Below are 18912 nucleotides of genomic sequence, written 5' to 3'. Positions count from 1 at the left end.
AGAGGGGGCAAAGAACAACCCGCAGAACAACCCCTACTCCAGCCACCCCGCCAAGCACTGTCCGGCTGCCCTGCCCAGCACCGTCCGCCCTCCCAGCCCCGGCCCCGGCTCTGAGGCGGCACCGCCCGGCCCCGCCCCGCGCCCCGCCCGGCACCGCCCTCCCACCGCCCATGCGCGCTCCCGCGGCCTCCTGTTGGCTCACTTCGCGCCCCCTCGCACGGGGGAGAGAGGCTTGAACAACGCGAGTTTATCCTTCTCTGCGTAGCCTTTAGGCAGATAGTGACACTTTCTCCTATGACATAAAGTGGTTTTTATTGTTTTACAACGATTCACAGTGCTTGTGGGTGAATTGCAGGGCGCAGAGCCGTCCTTGGCCTGTTGTTCCCCCCCGCGCTCTCCGAATAGGCCGGCCCGGCCCGTCACGCTGCCCGCTGCGGAAGGGGCGGGCGCGGCCGGGGCTGAGGGTCAGCGCGGCCGCCGCGGGGAAGGCGCCGGTACCGCCATGGCGCCACCGCCGACACAGACCCGGCTCCCGGACTGGGACGGGCTGAAGCTCCGCGTGCGGACCCTCATCGCCTCGCACCGCGTCATGATCTTCAGCAAGAGCTACTGCCCCTACTGCAACAAGGTGAGCCGGCGGCGGCGGCGAGACCCCGCGGGCCCTCCCCTGGAGGGATACACGGGCAGCGCTGTGCCCGCGGGCCGCGCTCGGGCCGGGCAGGGCGCGGGGAAGCGGCGCGGAGGGAGGGCGGTGCGGGGACGCGGCGGCGGCACCTGCGGGCTTTGGAGCGGCACGAGTGACGCTGTATCCATGCCGCCCCAGCGCCACGTGCTAGCCCTGGAAAACCACTTGCCAGGCTTGAAACCAGGCGAGGATTCGTGGCGTTCGTGGTAGTTCTTTCCCCTTGCCACGCTGGGAGACAGATGTGTGGAGAGTTCCGCACAGCGTGCTTGTTCCTCAGCTCTACAGCTGCTCGAAGCGCGGGGTGCTGGCTGTGTTCCTTTTTCGCTGGAAATTTGGGTACCACGTTGTTGTTGAGCTTGGACAAAGCTGCTCTCCATGGGAGGGATGAGTTTTCTGCCATTTCTAAATTTGAGGAAGGTTGACTGTATAGCAAGTGTGTAAGTTCTAAATCCTGGCTGCAGTGTGTGGTGAAAAGAAAAGCACTCCTGGATAATGGGATATTTAGAGAAAAATATGTTTTCAGCCCTGACTGCGCATCAGTGTAACAGGCTGGTTATGACTAGTAAGCCAAACTCGTTAAAAAGCTCAGGGCCTTCATTAGATACCATTTATGATACCAGCACACTGGTCATAGTTCACACAGGATCTGAGGACTTGTAGGCTTTGAGTTTCTTGGATATTTACAAAAAGTATGTTATGAAATTTTATTTAAAGCTCACACTACCATATTTCTTATGATCATGGTAGGAAGAACGTAATTGGAACTGTTGAATCAAGTCCTGGTGTTCCTCAATAGAACTGATAACCAGGAAAATACTCAGAAGCCTCACTCACACATCTAGGTTAGGTTTAGTTCTGGGAACTCTGGAGAGGGAAGAGATACTATGATTGTCTTGCAGAAAACTTAACTGAATTTATCCTATCTCACTTTGAATATATCCTACCTCACTTGCAACTTAATTGAGGTTTTGAGAAAGGAATCTTCTGTGTTTGGGAGGATCAACCAGACCAATGCCTTCTAAGAACCTAATCTTTTGGCAGATAGAGCATAGTACATAGCTCAAATCCTTCTTAGTAACTTACTCGAACTTTCAGTAAATGAAGAGTTGGAGTCTTGCTCCAGTCTAGTCCAGTTGACAAAAGTGTTCTCTTCTGCTGAGGAGAAATCATTTTTTGAAGACTTCAGAGTTGCCCATGGAGAAATACTTGGCTGTGCCTGTCAGTGTTGCCCTGTGTGCTTTTAGTGCTTGTGGTTGTTAATGCTGATGCTCATGGCACTCAGTTCAGTGGGTTTGAGATCACATGGTGGCGCAGTGACTTTTTAAACCTTGTGCCTTTTTCCTTCATCTGTTCATGGTGTTGCAGAGGCTCTAGACTAAGACAAGAAGAGGAGAAAACACTTGATTGTAGTCCAATAATTAAATTCCAGGTTGTTCTTTCCTGGATTTGTTAATAGCTTCTCCATTAGGCAGATGGCTTGCTTCAGGGAAGCAGTCAGAGATGAGGAGTGTTACCCTTGTCTTGCAAAGGGGAAGAATGAATATAGGGAGTAAGAGGGCCCTCTGTCGTGGCCCTTTCTGGGAAGGGGAGTTGAAAAACACTGCATGGATTTTTGTGAAGAAACAGGTCATAAATAGGGCTGGGGGAAGAAGAGCTGACTGCCCTGGTAGGCAGATTTGCTTGGCTTATTTTCCTGCTTGGAACAGAACAGGAAGGCAATATAACAAAGAAGATGTGGAGAAGGGGTATAGATTGCAGACAGAGAATTAGAAGAAAGTTTATGGAAGAAGGAAGCCTCACATAAGACATCAAGTGATAAAAGAGAGGAATATCTGTAACACTAGTGATATTAACAATCCCTCCTATCAAAGACTTAGAAATTAGTGAAAGGAATGGGGAAACAATGGATAATGCAGGATTCCTGTTAGCTGATCAAGTCTATAGAATTAATGAAGTGGATATAATTTGAAAATGGAGTTACAGCTTGGCTACTTAAACTGTAATCACACAGTTCTGAGTTCTTACACAGATATGAATAGTGTGCTTTGTATTGTCTTTTACTGTGGATGGTTGTTAGCAATGTGCTTTTGGTAGGATTAGTTGAAAAACTAAAGATGTTTAGTGCTCATGCTCGAAAAGGACCTAATTTGGGGGTGGAAGGAATTCTCTGTTTCAAGTGGAGGTAGCCATGCTAGAAGAAAATTGAAATTGCACTTTCATTCAGAAACAGAACTGCAAATAAATTCCCTAAGTGAATGAAGTAGGTGATTGTTTTCAGGTTAGCTAATAGCATGACTTGGCAATTGTGCTGTTGTCCTTCTGCAAATGCAGTTTGTTGTTCAACTGCTTTAACAGGGCAGTGGTGGAGAGGGGGTGGTGGTATAATTACTTCCTTGTCATAACTTCACCTGGATGTGTCTTCAATTTCTCAGCATCCAGAAAAGATAAGTTAGACTGAAATGCATAAAGAAAACATAGTGTTTTAGCGTGAAAAAATGGCAAGGCTGAACACTGTGATATGTTGAAATTTTACGAGCAACAGCTGTGATTGTGTAGAAGTTACTGGTTATTTTAGTCATATTTTATGCTGTTACAGATTAGATTCTCTATCCTCAGGGGTTCTGGCCAATTCAGCTGTAGCTATTATGGGGTGTTAGTTGATACTTGAAACAGCAGATCTAGGACACACCATTATTATTTTATGGTATGATTAGCTACCTTAGTGACAGAAAGCATCTCTGAGAATATCCTAAAGTTAGACCAATTTCTTAGTTTTAGAGGAATTATCTATTGTTTAATAACATTTGGAAGTGTTTCTAGTCCACTGCTTTTTGTCAAAACTGAAGGGGTTTAGTAGGTAACTGAGGCCATTGCTTTGGTGAAAAGGGAAGTAAATGACCAGTGACCCTGCAGCTTTGTATCCCATCCCAGACATTTGGATAAACTATAGTTTTGGCTTTGGGCTACATGGGAGAAAATCTCCCTGAATGAAACTGCTGAAGTTTCCAGTGATGTGTGTTTGACACAGGAATTTCTTGACCTGAATCTCTATTAGTTTTTTAGCGTTCAAAGTTTTCAGTGGATCTTCTTTTTCATTAATTGATCTAATAACTCCTTTGATCTCATTTTAATTTTGGCTTTTACAATGCCAGATAGCAGTAAGCTTTCTGGTTGTGTTCCCTATGGAGGGTTACTTCCTTTTCATTTCAAAATTGTTTTCTGGTAAATGCAGTTATTGCTGAGTGCTCCAGTGAGTATTTCTGAGAAATCATTTCCTGTTCAGCTTATCTAGATATTACTCATGATTAGTGTGTTATCTTTCTACTCCTCCTAATAATTTCCTTCGCCAAAGCAAAGTAATCTATTATCTCTTGCCTGCATTGGAGATTTTGTAACTGCTCATGTGCTTGCTACGATCCTTCTTTCAGCTTCATTAGCACAACACAAGTATGATTTGTTCATACGTGTGAAGTGTAATAGTCACCTCTAATTAGGATGCTGACATTTGTCTGGTATTTTTTTATCTCTACTGAGTGTCTTCAGTAAAGAATAAAGGTGGTCTAAATGCCTTAAATCTGCCCTTTCTCGAGTGTGATCTTTCTTGGTTTAATAATGTTCTGTCCTGTCCACCCTCCTACCAGCTGCTGTTGCGATGTTTTGGCAGAGTTTTTTTAAAAAGAGAACAAAAATTAATGAACACTTGCCTGTTACTCTGCTGCTTTGCTGCAAACTAAACCAGCAGCCAAGCAGCTAATTTTCTGATTTGCCTCTGTATTCTTAACACTTCCTAGTAGCAATCACTTAAAGCTTTGCTTTCTAGATCTTGCGTGGTGTTTAGCTTGGGATTTGTAACAGCAAATGCAGAGCAGGTCTGGAGTGGTTCCACTGCTGTTTCCCTTTCATTCTGACTGTAGCTGTAATCATTCTAGGAAGCAAGCCTGAACATCATGGTGAGCTTAGGACAAAAAATTTCAAGGGTCATCTAGATGATTAGAGGACCGGAGTATCACACACACTGAATGTGTGAAGGAGAAGCTCAGTTTGGTGTACCTTGATAAGTTCAAGGTTTTAGTTGCTGCCTTCAACTGACAAGTGGGAAGACAACCAGACTGTTGCTCGAGTTGCAAACTGAAAGGAGAAGAACCAACAAACATAAGTTACAATGACAGACACTCCAGTGGAAGTTCTTTACTGTGAGGATGGTCAAGTGTGGAGCCAGCTCAGGTTTCTCTGTCCTTTTGGATGTTCCAAGTGAGAGGACAGTGCTTGAGCAATGTCATCAGCCTTCACATTTGGCTCTGCTTTGAGCAGGGAGTTAATGCAGATGGCCTGAAAAGGTCCCTTAGAACTTCCACTATTGTAAAACTGCAGAAACAATATAATAAATTACAGAGGCAAAGCTTTTTTTTAATGTTATGCTTTATGTATGATGGGGTAAGAAACTTAATTTGTAGTTGGTACAGAATAGAAAATTTTCCTGTTTGTCTGCATAAAGCTGAAACTTAATCAGAAAACATTGGAATATTCAGTATTCAGAATAGCAACAGTGTGAATCAGAGCAATATTAAGAACATTTTATTCCTCATGTGTTAGACATCTTTAAACTTACTAAATGTGACTCAACATATTCTTAGTGAAGCTCTTTCAATAAATTTGAGGTTTGTCAGAAAGCTGGTTGAAAAGTGTTTAGACTCCATGCTGGCAAGTGGGTCCATCCCACAGGCATTCAGTGATTCTTGCTAGAGCTGTTTGCACATGCCAGTTTACCAGAAAATGTTACTGTAGAAATCTTTGTTTCTAAAAGGCTGCCTGATTTGACTCAGGTAATGGTACACTTTGTCCATCCAGAACTGAGGTTACAAAAACACCCAACTGAGTGCTGAGTACATTTGGAAAGCATTACTTCCTTCTACAACTTTTTATAATGTCATTTTTAAAAAAAAGTCCTTGAGGTTTTTGTTTTACGTATTATCATCACTCCCTTTTTTCCTTTTTTTTGATTTTTCTTAGTATTACCAAAGATTCTTGCTGCTGCTTTATCTCTGTTTTTTTCTATGGCAGTCACTTCCATGGCTTTTGGTATGTTATGGGTGGAGAAGTCAGCAGCTAAGCAAATTGTATCTAGAAACTTTTTCTTAAGGTAACGGGACTTGTATTGGAAGGTTAAATGCTCTGGGTTATGTGAGGAACACACAAAGCACAGAAGTGCCTCAGAGCACAGTAACTGAGCCTTCCAGGTCCCCTGTGTGTGTCCAGCAGTGAAGTTTTACCCTGAGCTGAGGATCCCTTGCACTGCCATGCTGTCTGCTCCTGTTGCAGGTGAAGGAACTCTTCCGCTCCATGCGTGTGGAGTTCTACGCTCTGGAACTGGATGTGACTGGTGAGTAGGAGAAAAACCTGGATCACATGCTGCTGCTTAATGTAACTAAAACTGAGTAACTCTGCTTGATTCCTTCAGCTGTCCTGAACTAATTGGGGCATATGTGAAACAAGTAAAATACATTTTAAAATATGCACAGATAAAGGCAATTAGGCTTTGTTTTTAATATAATTGAAGCCTTTGACTCTGTAAAAATCATCAGGTGATAGAAGATGTGAGATCTGATTTCTCTCCAAGGAACTATGACTTCTGGGGGAAAAGCCTGGGATTTTTTTACTACTCCTGGTTCTGTTGTTGCTTGAGATGAATTGTTAATGTTTGACTTGGTGTATGAGTGACCTTTGGGAAAGGTGCTGAGTCACTGGAAGGAAGGGTAAATTCCAGTAACTTGGCTGCTGCTAGATTCAAGTTTGGTTTTTTTGAGTCCCAGCTATTTTAGTTTTAGGACATGTGCAGTGCCTTATCTGTATATGGACATAATGCATGTAACTTTTAATGTAGTTTTAGGGAAAAATAGTTTCTTATATGGTTCTTACTAAGCTCTTAAATGCATTTTATTATTATTATGCATTTATTATTATTATTTTTTTTCTGTACAAACAAAACTAAAGTTTCCTGTACTTTATTCTTAAAGTTCTAATGCCTTTTTGAAGTTGCTTTTTTGCTTTTTTTTTTTTTTTTTTGCCAAAGCAGTGTTTGGGAAAAATGTAGCTATTTATTAATCTCTTCTTAGTTACTTTTGCTTCTTATTCAGGTTGTCATACTGTGAATTAATTATAGCCCAAGATAGTAAAGTACAATGCACAGCTTTTTTTCCCCTGGAATTACTTCTAATTAATAGTATATTTCCCTTGCATTCACTCTGATTACTGATGCTAAATAGATACAATCTTGGAATAAAAAGATTTTAGTCAAAGTGATTACTGTAAAGTCCCAGTTCCACATTTGCTGCTGAGAGATCCAAATTGAGCCTTTGTGTAGGTGCTGATGATTCAGATAACAGGTCAGGTCAAGCAATGATAATTTAAAAACTAGAAAGTTTTTGACAGTGTGGTGGGTAGAAAAAGTAGGAAGGTAGCTTTAGGGTAAGTAGAAAAGCATGTTCATACTTCCCTTACCCATCATCTCATAATACAAAACTGCCGGGCAAAATTATGTGCCTGTACACAGAACATACTCCAAAATAAGGTAGTTCTCATGAAAGAAAAGGTGTGATCATCTCTGATAGCTGGAAAAGAATTTTTGTATAGTATCAAATGTGACACTGTCAGAGACAGATAAAAATGTTCAACAAAACAAGAACTAAACTCTTACTACTTCTGTTACTCAATTCTGTAGCATTGTGGCTTGAAATACCAGTTTAATTTGTGTATTTAAGCCTACTCCTTTAATAGCAGTTTAAAGTAGTTTCTGAAGACTTGCTTATATCCAGGAAACCTGCAAATGGAATGCTTTTAAAATTATTGTCTTGGGCAGGCCTACAGTGTATCACAGTCCAAAGCTTTAATAATTTAGGTTGTTCTAATAGCTCTCTTCCTGAAACCTGTTTATAATATGCACATTTCTTTTATTCTTAGATGATGGAGCCAGTATTCAGCAAGTATTGGCAGAGATGACCAACCAGAGGACAGTGCCTAATGTATTTGTGAATGGAACTCACATTGGTGGCTGTGATGCAACGTATCAGGTAACATGGCTTTAAAAATCAATTGGAAATGGGCAAGACTGAGTGAATTTGCTGTTTGACTGTGGTTAAATTTGGTGTGACGCAGTAGACTGGGTGACGTAGGCCAGAGGAGGCAATGTTATCAGTTGTTTGCTCAGAAATGTGTGCTAATTTGATTATTTTTTTTCTTTTTCTCTCTCAGGCTTATCAGGATGGATCACTGCAGAAACTCCTTGGGGACAACCAAATTACAGAACCCTATGAATATGATCTCATTATTATTGGTGGTGGCTCAGGTGGACTTGCATGTTCTAAGGTAAGATGTGAAAATGGCATTTAAGAGCAGGTGGTATGTAAAACTGCTTCAAGAGTTAATCTCTCTATTAATTATGTTGCTATAAAACAGTCTATATTTGGATGAGTATTACTGTTCAACTTGTTAATTAATGTTAATTTAACTATGCCTTCTCATATGGGGTGAGCTCAGCCCCCGAACATGGTGGTGCTCCACTGAAATGTCTCCAGTTTGTCACCTGCTTTTCCATCCATGAACATGCCAAGTCAGTTCTGTCCTTCTGAAAGAAAATGAGAGCTAAAAGCATAAATATTTAGGTGAGGTAGAAGAGAATCATAGGCTGCTGAGCCCATTTCATACATTTTTCAGATCATGGCTTTTGACAGCATAGGAGGGTCTGGATGCAGCATTGAACATGCAAGGAGCCATTCAAAGTCTGGAAAAAAGTCAGTTCTTGAGGGATTTCAATTTTTGTCTATGGAAGGAGATAGAAGAGCCATATATGATAATGACTAACTAGTGAAGGTAGTAAAGAAGGCTTCTGCTAATGCTAGGTGTATCATGACCACAAATGAGTGGACAGGCTTGCTTGGTTCAGTAATGCTGACTGCTCATCTCCATCTTTTGCAGGAAGCTGCTGCCTTGGGGAAGAAAGTAATGGTATTAGATTATGTTGTTCCAACACCTCTTGGAACCTCATGGGGTGAGCTTTTCTTTATTTGATAATGTTTGGGTACCAGTGATACATACTGAGATGTTACATATTATGGATTTATGTTCTTAGGAGTTGAGGCTGAAGTCCTGTAATCCTGGTACACAGATAACAAGAGGTTTTTTCCTGGCATGCCTGCTGCTTTTCTAGATGGTTATTTCTGGTTTAGGCATTGCTAGCTCTGTTATTTGTCAAAAGTTTTTCTAACTTTGGTCACTTTCAAACCATGTCTGGGTAATGTGTGTGTGCATGTTCACTTTTTAATGTTTGTGGGGATATTTTGCCTTTCAGTTCATCCAGTTCTATTTTGTAGACAGTTGATAGGTTCCCTTTAGAACAGTGACTCCATGGCTATGTGTGTCTCACCTTTCCCTAGCTAAGGACAGCTGCTGACCTCATTAGTGATACTGGCACTGAGAATGAATAAAGAACTTCAGTGAAACTTCTATGGAGTCAAGAAATGAATGTGCTATTGTAGATAGTATTTCAAACACAGGCACATTTCAAATTCCACATAATAGATGATACTAAATTGTAGGAAATCTGGGCTTTTTGCCTTGCTTACTTGACAATCTGACTAAAATCTGAAGCCTTGTGGAGTAGGTAACCAGGGCCTGTGTTTGACATGCTGTACCTGCCTTGGGTCAGTGAATCTAATAATGTCTTAAACCAAATACTAGCTTAGTGTGTTCATTGTATTTTAAAGTGTCCCTTGCAACAGAAATTTCATGTAACTGGTGTGACTACAGCAAACCTTCCTGAGTGATACGAGTATACAAAGTATATGATAGGAAAAGCATCAATCCTGTTCATGGAAACAGTAATGTGGTTCTTTCCTTCTTAGGACTTGGTGGCACGTGTGTAAATGTAGGCTGCATTCCTAAGAAGCTGATGCATCAAGCAGCACTTCTGGGTCAGGCACTCCAAGATTCAAGGAAATTTGGGTGGCAGTATGAAGAACAAGGTTGGTAAGAGCAAGAGGGCAGACCAAGACTGTACAAATGAGATGCTCAACTCAAGATTGTTCTTGTACTTTGGACTTAATAAATTAGAGGCAGAGTTCAGTACTTTTCTAAGGTGAATCAGAAGGCTTGAGTCATAGAAACCTGTGGGGTTGAAAGTTAATTGTGTTTTGTTCCCTGTATTAGCTGAAATAAATGGCAGAACTTCTAGAATGGGCTCAGTTCAGATAGTAACAAGCCACATAAATATTAACATAGTAGAACGAGACCTTAATATGTGCCCTCATTACTGATAATGGTGTTTCCTTAGCATGGCGTACAATGAATAAGTTAAGTTTTTCTTAAGGGGCACATTGTACTTTTATTTCCTTGAATATGAAATCAGTGTCTTGTTTCAGTTAAACACAACTGGGAGGTCATGGTAGAAGCAGTCCAGAACTACATTGGTTCTTTAAACTGGGGCTACCGAGTGTCCTTGAGAGAGAAGTCTGTGACATACCTCAATTCTTATGGAGAATTCGTGGAACCACACAAAATTAAGGTATGCTCTGCATTTAAAATACTTAGCTGGGAGGGAAAACTCATATTCTAGAACTGCTTTATAAAATTCAGCACCAGAAAGGCTTTATCTTAACATTGCCAAGTTAGGTCAACTGAAGTTAATAACTCATTTGTGAAGTTACTGATTAAAACAATTATTGTACTTTAGTACCTGCCACAGTGTTTGCAAACCTAGTTATGTAAGAGTGATGTGGATATGTGTAAACCTGTGTCTTGTAAGAATAGAGGAAGGTGGTCTCAGTTTCTGTTTCATGACTGATTTCAGCAGCCTGAGTGAGGAGATGGGGAAAGAAAGGAAACTCTAGCTGTTCAATTTTGCAACTTGAAAAGTCCTCGTGCTAAAGCATAAAAACGATTGAAATTAAATTTAGATTAAGCGCTTGCATAAGAGCTCTGCTAGAACCTTGTGCTGTATCAGCATACAAATTAAAGTGTCAGTTTTGCAAGACAAAGCTTGTTCTGGCAATCTTGCTGTAAGTGATCATACTGAAGCAAGGTTAACCTAGAAGTGCATATTGAAGTTAACTGTTGCACTCAGTGGGCTGTAATTGTCTGTTTTCAATATCCAGGCTGAATTATTTGTGTTTTAAACCAAGAGCCTGGCACTGAAAGATAATAGTAAATTCAATTTACCTTGTGTACCACCTGTTCAAGTGTCCAGGCCACTTAAGTGTCCCTAATCAGTAAGTGAGGTAGAACAGAGAAACTTCCCAGCAGGAGGCTGGACTAGATGACCTCCTGAGATCCCTTCCAACCTGAATTACCTCGATGGGGAGAAAGTTTCCCTTCATCTGTTATGGAAAACTAACAAAGAGCAAAAATGAAGGTCAGATTTTGGGAGAGATGCGTTGGCAAGATGAAATTGCCAAAGACCACGGGTGTCTAGAGATCAAATTATAGAATTCATGCAAGGTTGGGTCTTAGGCCCTCTGAACTGAAATCGTGTAACGAGTTATCTTTTTATTTTTTTTTTTTTTTACATTTTTACATTAGCTTATGAACTAATTCATGTTACGCTGTCTCCCTTGCATTGTGTTGGCCTTTTATTGGAGGGGATAAGGGTGTTGTCTTAATTTGTTGTGACTTCTTATAACTCAGAAGTTAAATTGTTACAAATAATCCAATTTAAATTAGTAGTTAAAATGGGCAGGATTCAAAGTGTAAGTGATTTTAAGTGATCTAATGGAAGAAAAGCCTGATAATCTGTGGTTTGAACCTGATTATCTTCAATGATCTGCGTGGCATCTCTAAGGGCATTAGTTCTTGTATCAAACTGCTTATTCTTGATTTTTAAACATACCTACAATAATTCAGGAAAGGATTGCATAGCTTTTATCTTAAAGCACATGAAAATGTCTGTCTAAACTGTGTCTTCATCAACAGGCAACTAACAGAAAAGGACAAGTAACCTATCACACAGCAGAGACTTTTGTCCTGGCAACAGGAGAAAGGCCAAGATACTTGGGTATCCCTGGAGATAAAGAATTCTGCATTACAAGGTGAGATGAAAAGGCACAAAAAGACTGAACTTGTCTGCTCTAGCGTTTGCCAGGACAAACAAGCTTGTGTTGGAAGAGCCTTGTAACTTAGACTTCCTCTCTTTTCAGTGATGACCTCTTCTCCCTGCCTTACTGCCCTGGCAAGACTCTGGTGGTGGGTGCTTCCTACGTGGCTCTGGAGTGTGCAGGGTTCCTGGCTGGCCTGGGGCTGGATGTCACCGTCATGGTGCGCTCCATTCTTCTGCGCGGCTTTGACCAAGAAATGGCAGAAAAAGTCGGTGCCTACATGGAAACACACGGTGTGAAGTTCATCAGGAAGTTTGTACCTGTTCAGGCAAGTGCATCCTTCAGCTTTCTTTTCTTAACACATCATTACTTTAAACAGCATGTGTAAAATGCAGGTGTTGTCTGGGAAGGCTTTGGCTCTGTGCTGAAATAAATGATTTATGAGACTGAGCTTTTTTTACTCTTAATGATAGATTAGTAGGTCAATGCTTGAATGACAATGGAAGTGAGCTCTGCAGCTTCAGGTCATTCTAAGCTTACAATAATTTGCACAGGTTGAGCAGCTGGAACAAGGAATGCCAGGAAGACTGAAAGTGACAGCGAAGTCCACTGAGGGACCAGAAATCCTTGAAGGAGAATATAACACTGTAAGCATTTCTGGATTTGAAATAAGTGGCTATAGATGCACATGAGAAGTATTGAAGTACTTTTTCTTGAACAACTTGAAGAGAACTCCTCCTTAAAAAGTCATTCATGTAAACTACAAAAAAGTGAAAATTCAGTATTTGTCTTTAGTTGAACCCTGTCAGCAAAATGGGTGAAATTTTATGTGCCTGGAATTTAGTTCATGTAAGCAGTGTTGTTGTTTTTGTTTCCATTTTGGCTTTTCTGCTTGTTGCATCTCTAAAACATTATACATGGAAGAGAGTTCTCGGTGGCTCTTTCAAATTTTGGAAAAAACTATTTAGAAGTCATTTTATTCATGTGCTTCGGTTTTTCCACTAAAAGACTGAAGAAAATCTTACTTTATACTTCTCTTGCATAAAGTTACTGCATTTAATTTTGGGGTTTTTTTAGGTTTTGATAGCCATTGGTCGTGATGCATGTACCAGGAATATTGGTTTACAGACAATCGGTGTCAAAATCAATGAGAAGTGAGTATTGCTGAATTCCCCGAAAACACTGAATGAAAGGATCTTTTTTTTACCTCTGTAAAAATAACTTATGATACATGATGGTTTTCTAATTCCCACTCTTATATATAGCAATTATGTGAGCCTTTGAAACCTTTTTTTGTCCTGGATTTGAGTTCAATTATCCATTAACTTAATTTCTTTAACATGTACTTTGTAAAACAACTATTCTGAGTGAATATGTACTGGTTGGTCGTTGTGCTGAAAGCATAAAGCTGTAAAATAAGCAGGTGAAAGATTGAGTCCAAAGATGTCTGAGCAGCTTGGCTGCTTGTCATCAGCCAGGCACTGTTGTTCATGTCAGAACTGGCCCACTGAATACAGACTTCAGCTGTGTGTCAGAGTTCAAGGTGACTGATGCTCTGAAGTTTGCAGTTGAAGTAAAAAAGGCATGAATCTATTTAATGAAATGAGCTCAGTAGATAGAATAGAGCCTCTCCTCTGTTTTTTGCAGAGAGCTGAGGAAAGTTGTGATGCTGAATTCTGTGCTCTTCTGTTTGTTTTAAAGGAATGGGAAAGTCCCTGTAAATGATGAAGAACAAACCAATGTGCCTTATGTTTATGCAATTGGGGATATCTTGGATGGAAAGCTTGAACTTACTCCAGTTGCCATTCAGGCAGGGAGGCTGCTGGCCCAAAGGCTGTATGGGGGTAGTTCCAAAAAGGTAAAGCTCTAAGAATACAACTTCAACTTAATTCTATGCTTTTTGCCTTCAATCTACAGTAACATGAGTTAATTTATCCACTTTCCTGTGAGCTCTGCAAGTGTTTCGTAAAAAAGAAGAAAAGTTCTGTTATGTACTGTGTAGAACTTGCATAGTCTAAATATGATTCTTTATTTTTATTTTTAGTGTGACTATATCAATGTACCAACAACAGTGTTTACCCCTTTAGAGTATGGCAGCTGTGGGTATCCTGAAGAAAAAGCTATAGAGGAATATGGAAAGCAAAACTTGGAGGTAAGAGCACCCAAGAGTCAATTAACTTGTAGCTTGAGGGTGTTTTTCTTGGGCCTTGCTGCTGCTTTATTCTCAAGGCATAGTGTTAACAAGATTAGAATTTTAGATGAGTAGAACTGTTGTGGCTGTGTTTTCATCTGGCCAGCAAGGTACTGGACTCGCAGAAACCCAGGACTGGACTTAATGCCATTAGAATTGTGCACAGCTGTTTGCAGGTGGCTGAGAAGCTTTGACTTCAGGAGGCCAGACTTGGGTTGCAGAGCTGTAGGAGTGGTTTTATTGTCGTGAATTGAAGGCTTTTATTGCTGAAGTATTGGGGATAACTTCCCCATTTTATGGTAATTTCTGGCTTCTGCACATCTCTGGAGTTATGCCTTGTGTTTAATTCCTTCCATCTTTCAAAATCACATGGCATTATTGAGCTTCTGCTGTTAACTGTTTTGTGTAATGGGTTTAAACCTATAGTAACTGGATGATAATTTTATACTTCTCTTTCTGAAAGTTTGCTTTGCAAACTACTGTATATTGTAACTGTTGCTGTTTTTATCAAGTATTTAAATCAGAGCTACATGGTTTGAGTCAAGTCTTCCTCTGCTGAGTTTTGGAGGATGGACTCTGTGGGCTCAGTAGAAAAACATTATTCTTGTCTAGTTTGTTATGGACAAGAATATAGTGGGTTAAATGTCAAACCACCTATTTATAAAGATATTAAAAATTGTGCTTGACTGAATCAGTGACATTCCAACCCTCATTTTCTGGTTTTCCTCCCAGGTTTATCACACTTTGTTCTGGCCACTTGAATGGACAGTGCCAGGCAGAGATAACAATACCTGTTATGCAAAGATTATCTGCAATAAACAGGACAATGTAAGTAGCAAGCTGGAATGGATATGCTGAGGGTGTTCTTGAAATGGAAGAACTGCAGAGCTACTTTATTTGAAGTAGTTAATGTTTTCTTAAAAAATCTGCTGTTGACCTGTTTGCAAAACATTTTTAGTGTAGTAGGAGTTCCACACTGAAGCTTTTGTCAAACTTTGCCTGGTACTAACTCGTGTTTTTCTCTCATCTGTTCTAAAGAATCGTGTGATAGGACTGCATATTCTTGGGCCCAATGCTGGTGAAGTTACCCAAGGTTTTGCTGCTGCAATCAAATGTGGCCTCACCAAGGAGTTACTTGATGAAACAATTGGTATCCATCCTACTTGTGCAGAGGTAAGAAAGGGGGAAGGCACAGCCTGATTTAAAGCCTGCTCTTGAAGACAGCTTTACCAAGAGGAAATCAGTAGCCATGTGGATGATGATGCAGGCAACAGTAAATAAACTCTTCTTTTGGTCTCTTACAGGTGTTCACTACGATGGATATTACCAAAGCTTCTGGGCAGGACATCACTCAGAAGGGCTGCTGAGGTTAAACCTGCTGCTTTACATGTTTCCATGTTGTGCACTCTTGGTCCTGTGGAAGCTCTCACACATCCAACTGCTTTGCAGCAAAGTAAACGTTTGCATCAGTTCCACTGTACGTGCTGCAGCTGGGAGTGGTGCCTTCGAGAGGCTTCCTCAACATGAGTTGTATTTCACATGGGAACAGTAATGCAGCAGGGAAATCTCGGACTGTAAATCCTGACTTTGCTTGGAATTAGCACTGCGGTGCTTTCTTGACGTTGTAGCTCGGAATCTTCGTGCGAGATGGGCTGCGACTGATGGCTGCCAGGCAAGGCTGGGAGCTTCTTGTCTAGTCAGACTGAACTCCTCCTGAAGGAAATTCTTACATTGCACAAATTAAAGCTAATGCTTCTAGTTCCGGTGTCTTGTACAAATGCTTGAAATAGAAGACAAATATAAAATTGAGTGATTCTTGCCAACAGTTTACACTTGACTGACTTATCTTTTTGATGCATTTTGTTATACTTAATTGTATGTTCAGTTGAGGCAAGATGGCATAAATAGGATGCAGTGTTGAGCAGTGCAGTTCAAGCACTAGTCTCCCATCCCAACCAGTCTAAAACCTCAGAGTAAGTAACCTAAGACATCAGTGTTGCTCACATTCACAGATTTTTGACCTCAGGTGACAGCGTGTCTTTTAAATTAAAATTTGAGGTGTAGGCATTCTTGTGTGCCAGGGCTTAAGAGTGTAAGGGCAAAACCATGTCAATTTGCTTAAATCTGGATTCATCTCTGTAACTTAAAACCTTACAGAACCCAGAATTGTTTGTGCTGTTCTGTGGAATGCTGAAGTCCTGGAGAAGCAGACTGTGTCCCACTAACACAGTAGGTGCCTGCCCATGGAGGCAGGTGTTGTACAGAGCTGCTCTGAATCCTGTGGTGGCCCAGGGCACTGACCTGCTGTGTTTGTGTAGTGTTGTGTACTGTCAGTACTTTGAAGCTCTCTTCCACCCCTAGCATTCTGTCCTGGGGGAATTGTGCTTGAATCTGGCTCTTAGTTTGTCCAAAGAGATGTTTTGAAAGACTGTTCTGAACATTGTATGATAGTAACCAATTTTTAACTATTTAATCTGTGACCTACTGTGGAATTTGAAGTTCAATAAACGATGCATACAACACTCTGTGGTGTCTGACCTCGTGGTTTATGTTGCCTGAGATTTCATTTGGCTTCAGTTATATTGTGTATCCCATACAGTACTAAAAGCTCTATGGATTTATGCATATTGTAATCTTTTAAATGGAAAAACAAGTTGTCTGTTGCCCCTGGGGGCTTGCTCAAGATACCAAATGTGCTTCTGTTTGGGTATACAGAAATTTGTGGCAGGGTATAGTGTTCCCTGCTGCCTTTCTCAAGACTTTTCTTCAGTCTTTTGAAGTGCTTCTAGAAGCCTCCAGAGATGTGTCGCTTTCCACATTAGCTTAGCTGGAACCTAAGCCAAAAATCTCATCTCATGTAAAAAAATAATCTGAATTTGACAGCTGGATTTTTGGGAAAATAAAGATTACCCTTTGCCAAGTGGTCCCCTTTGATGGCCCCACCTTGGAGTGACAAATCCCTAGGCTACCTGAGCCAAAAAGTGATAATATGGATACTGCTGTCCCTCCACGACGCTGAAGCCCAATCCTTCCCCATACCAAGTGTCCCTGCTCCCACTGGATTCACATAGCCAGCACCCTGGAAAGAGGAAGCATGTGAAGGTGGGTTTTTCCCACGCGAGATTTTCCCATGCGAGGTTTTCCCACGCGTGTTTTTCCACGTGAGATTTTTCCATGTGTGTTTTTTCCACGCGTGTAGCCCTGTTGGAGAGGAAGTGAGGGAGGAGGCTGAGTCAATGAGTGCTAATTCCTGAATTTGCTATTAGTAAGCACTAATTGAGTTTTATTTCAGATGAAGATTTGATTTGCAGGTTCATGTTAATTGATCAATAATTACCACTTGCATATCTGTAACAGTGTCCTAATTGCAGATGTTCCTTAGGTCATGCTTGCCCCAGCTGCCAGCTCTCGGTGATACAAAGAGCTGGTGGCACTGAGAACTTTTATACAATTAGTCTTTTAAACCTTCAACTCTCCAGTTAAAATGCACAGTAAGTAGCTTATAGCTGGAGGAAGTGAATGTGCCACTTGTGTTTCAGTAGGTTCACATGTAAAAAATAATGTGCTGTGACAACAAGACATAGATCAAACCCAATATTTTAAGCTGGATAGTAGATGTTGGAGAAGAAGGTAAGATCTGAGAGGTGGAACCTGTAACAACAAAATAAATATCCTGAATTTGGGTAGTAAGGACACTCCAGCAGTGGCATTAGTGGCAAATTGGTGCTTAAATTTCTGTTGTCATAAATGTTCAACAAATTCTGAAGAGCTGTTCTATGTTCTTAAAACACTGGTATTTATTCATGCTCAAATACCAGGAACCTTTTATAAGCTGTAGTTGAAAATGCTCAGTTGTGACTGAATCTGTGCTTAGCTACTTGTCTAGATCACTGATAATTATGGCACTTTGTGTCTCAACTGGAGCTTCTGAAACAATGGGTGAAAAGCAAAGCTGTGTGGTTTTTTCAACTTATTGGTGAAATTTATCCATTTCAGGTCCAGAAGTGGTTATGATTATAGTTATTGTAAACATGGAAAGACGATCATCAAATTACTAATGGCTTTCTACATCACATAAGTTTTAATTATATCTTGAGCACTGTAATTTGTCTTGACTAACACAAGCAGCTAAAGTTGACCTGTGCAAGAGCTGTGGGGGCAAGTAAGAGACAAAAGGGGAGCCAAATATTCTGTAATAAGCCATGAAATGCCAAAATTGGACACAAAAACCTTTTCCTGGGTAACTGAATTGTTTAAAGTTTCTGATTCTCACAATTCCCCTTGGGGCTGCTTTTGACAAAGACTTGATGTGTTTACCCTTTTTCAGCACATCTCATACTGGCAGAAAATTGAAAAATAGGGTTGATTTCTTTCTTTAGCTCTAAACTGAAGTTAAAAGTACATGTTTAAATCCTGTGCTTGTCAAGCCTCCCCTGAATATTGGCAAGGGGAAAATTCCTGGATGTGCCTTGGAAGAGCTGGGAACAACAGAGGAAGGAAGGATCAAGCATTTTAACTAAAAATAGTAATGGATCTATTGAATGTCATGTGCATTGTTGTTCTTGCTCTGCAAGGGGAGAAATGTTCAAATTACCAAAATCAGTTGTAAAATTGTCTGCAGCAGATGGATATGAAAAGAAAAAAGTGACTCTTATCTAGAGGTTCAAGAAGAGAGACCTGTAGTAGTTTTTACTAGCTTTTCTTGAAATAATTTGCCATTCTTACAATGTGTAAAGTTCAAATGTTATAGTGGTGAAAATCTAAAGGCTTCTAGTTTGTACTCAGAAAAAGTTGTCTTAAAAAGACTTTTTGGAAGATTTATTTGTAGGGTTTGCAACAATTTAGCAGCTTTGTGGTTTTGACCACTGAGAGGACAGAAGTGTTACTTCTTTAGTGAACTTGGTTAAAAATTACTATTGCACTTCTCTTTTCTGAAATAGCAGACTTGGGGGGTT

General features: G+C 40.6%; 1 protein-coding gene across 1 annotated transcript; it reads left to right on the top strand.

Moving 5' to 3' along the window:
• Window positions 1-437: 437 nt before the first annotated feature.
• Window positions 438-16479, top strand: TXNRD3 (thioredoxin reductase 3). The gene is made up of 16 exons (XM_033071877.2): window positions 438-628; window positions 6005-6065; window positions 7643-7752; window positions 7934-8047; window positions 8657-8729; window positions 9583-9702; window positions 10099-10241; window positions 11645-11760; window positions 11869-12094; window positions 12321-12413; window positions 12844-12920; window positions 13468-13624; window positions 13811-13918; window positions 14690-14785; window positions 14996-15130; window positions 15262-16479. The coding sequence occupies exons 1-16, from the start codon at window positions 503-505 to the stop codon at window positions 15322-15324; spliced, it is 1818 nt and encodes a 605-aa protein (XP_032927768.1). The 5' UTR covers window positions 438-502; the 3' UTR covers window positions 15325-16479.
• The last annotated feature ends 2433 nt before the right edge of the window (window positions 16480-18912 follow it).

This window comes from Catharus ustulatus, chromosome 13, assembly GCF_009819885.2.
Source record: "Catharus ustulatus isolate bCatUst1 chromosome 13, bCatUst1.pri.v2, whole genome shotgun sequence".
NCBI classification, from domain to species: Eukaryota; Metazoa; Chordata; class Aves; order Passeriformes; family Turdidae; genus Catharus; species Catharus ustulatus.
The sequence above is the reverse complement of the archived record's forward strand: the minus strand, read 5'-3'. Positions and strand labels throughout refer to the sequence as shown.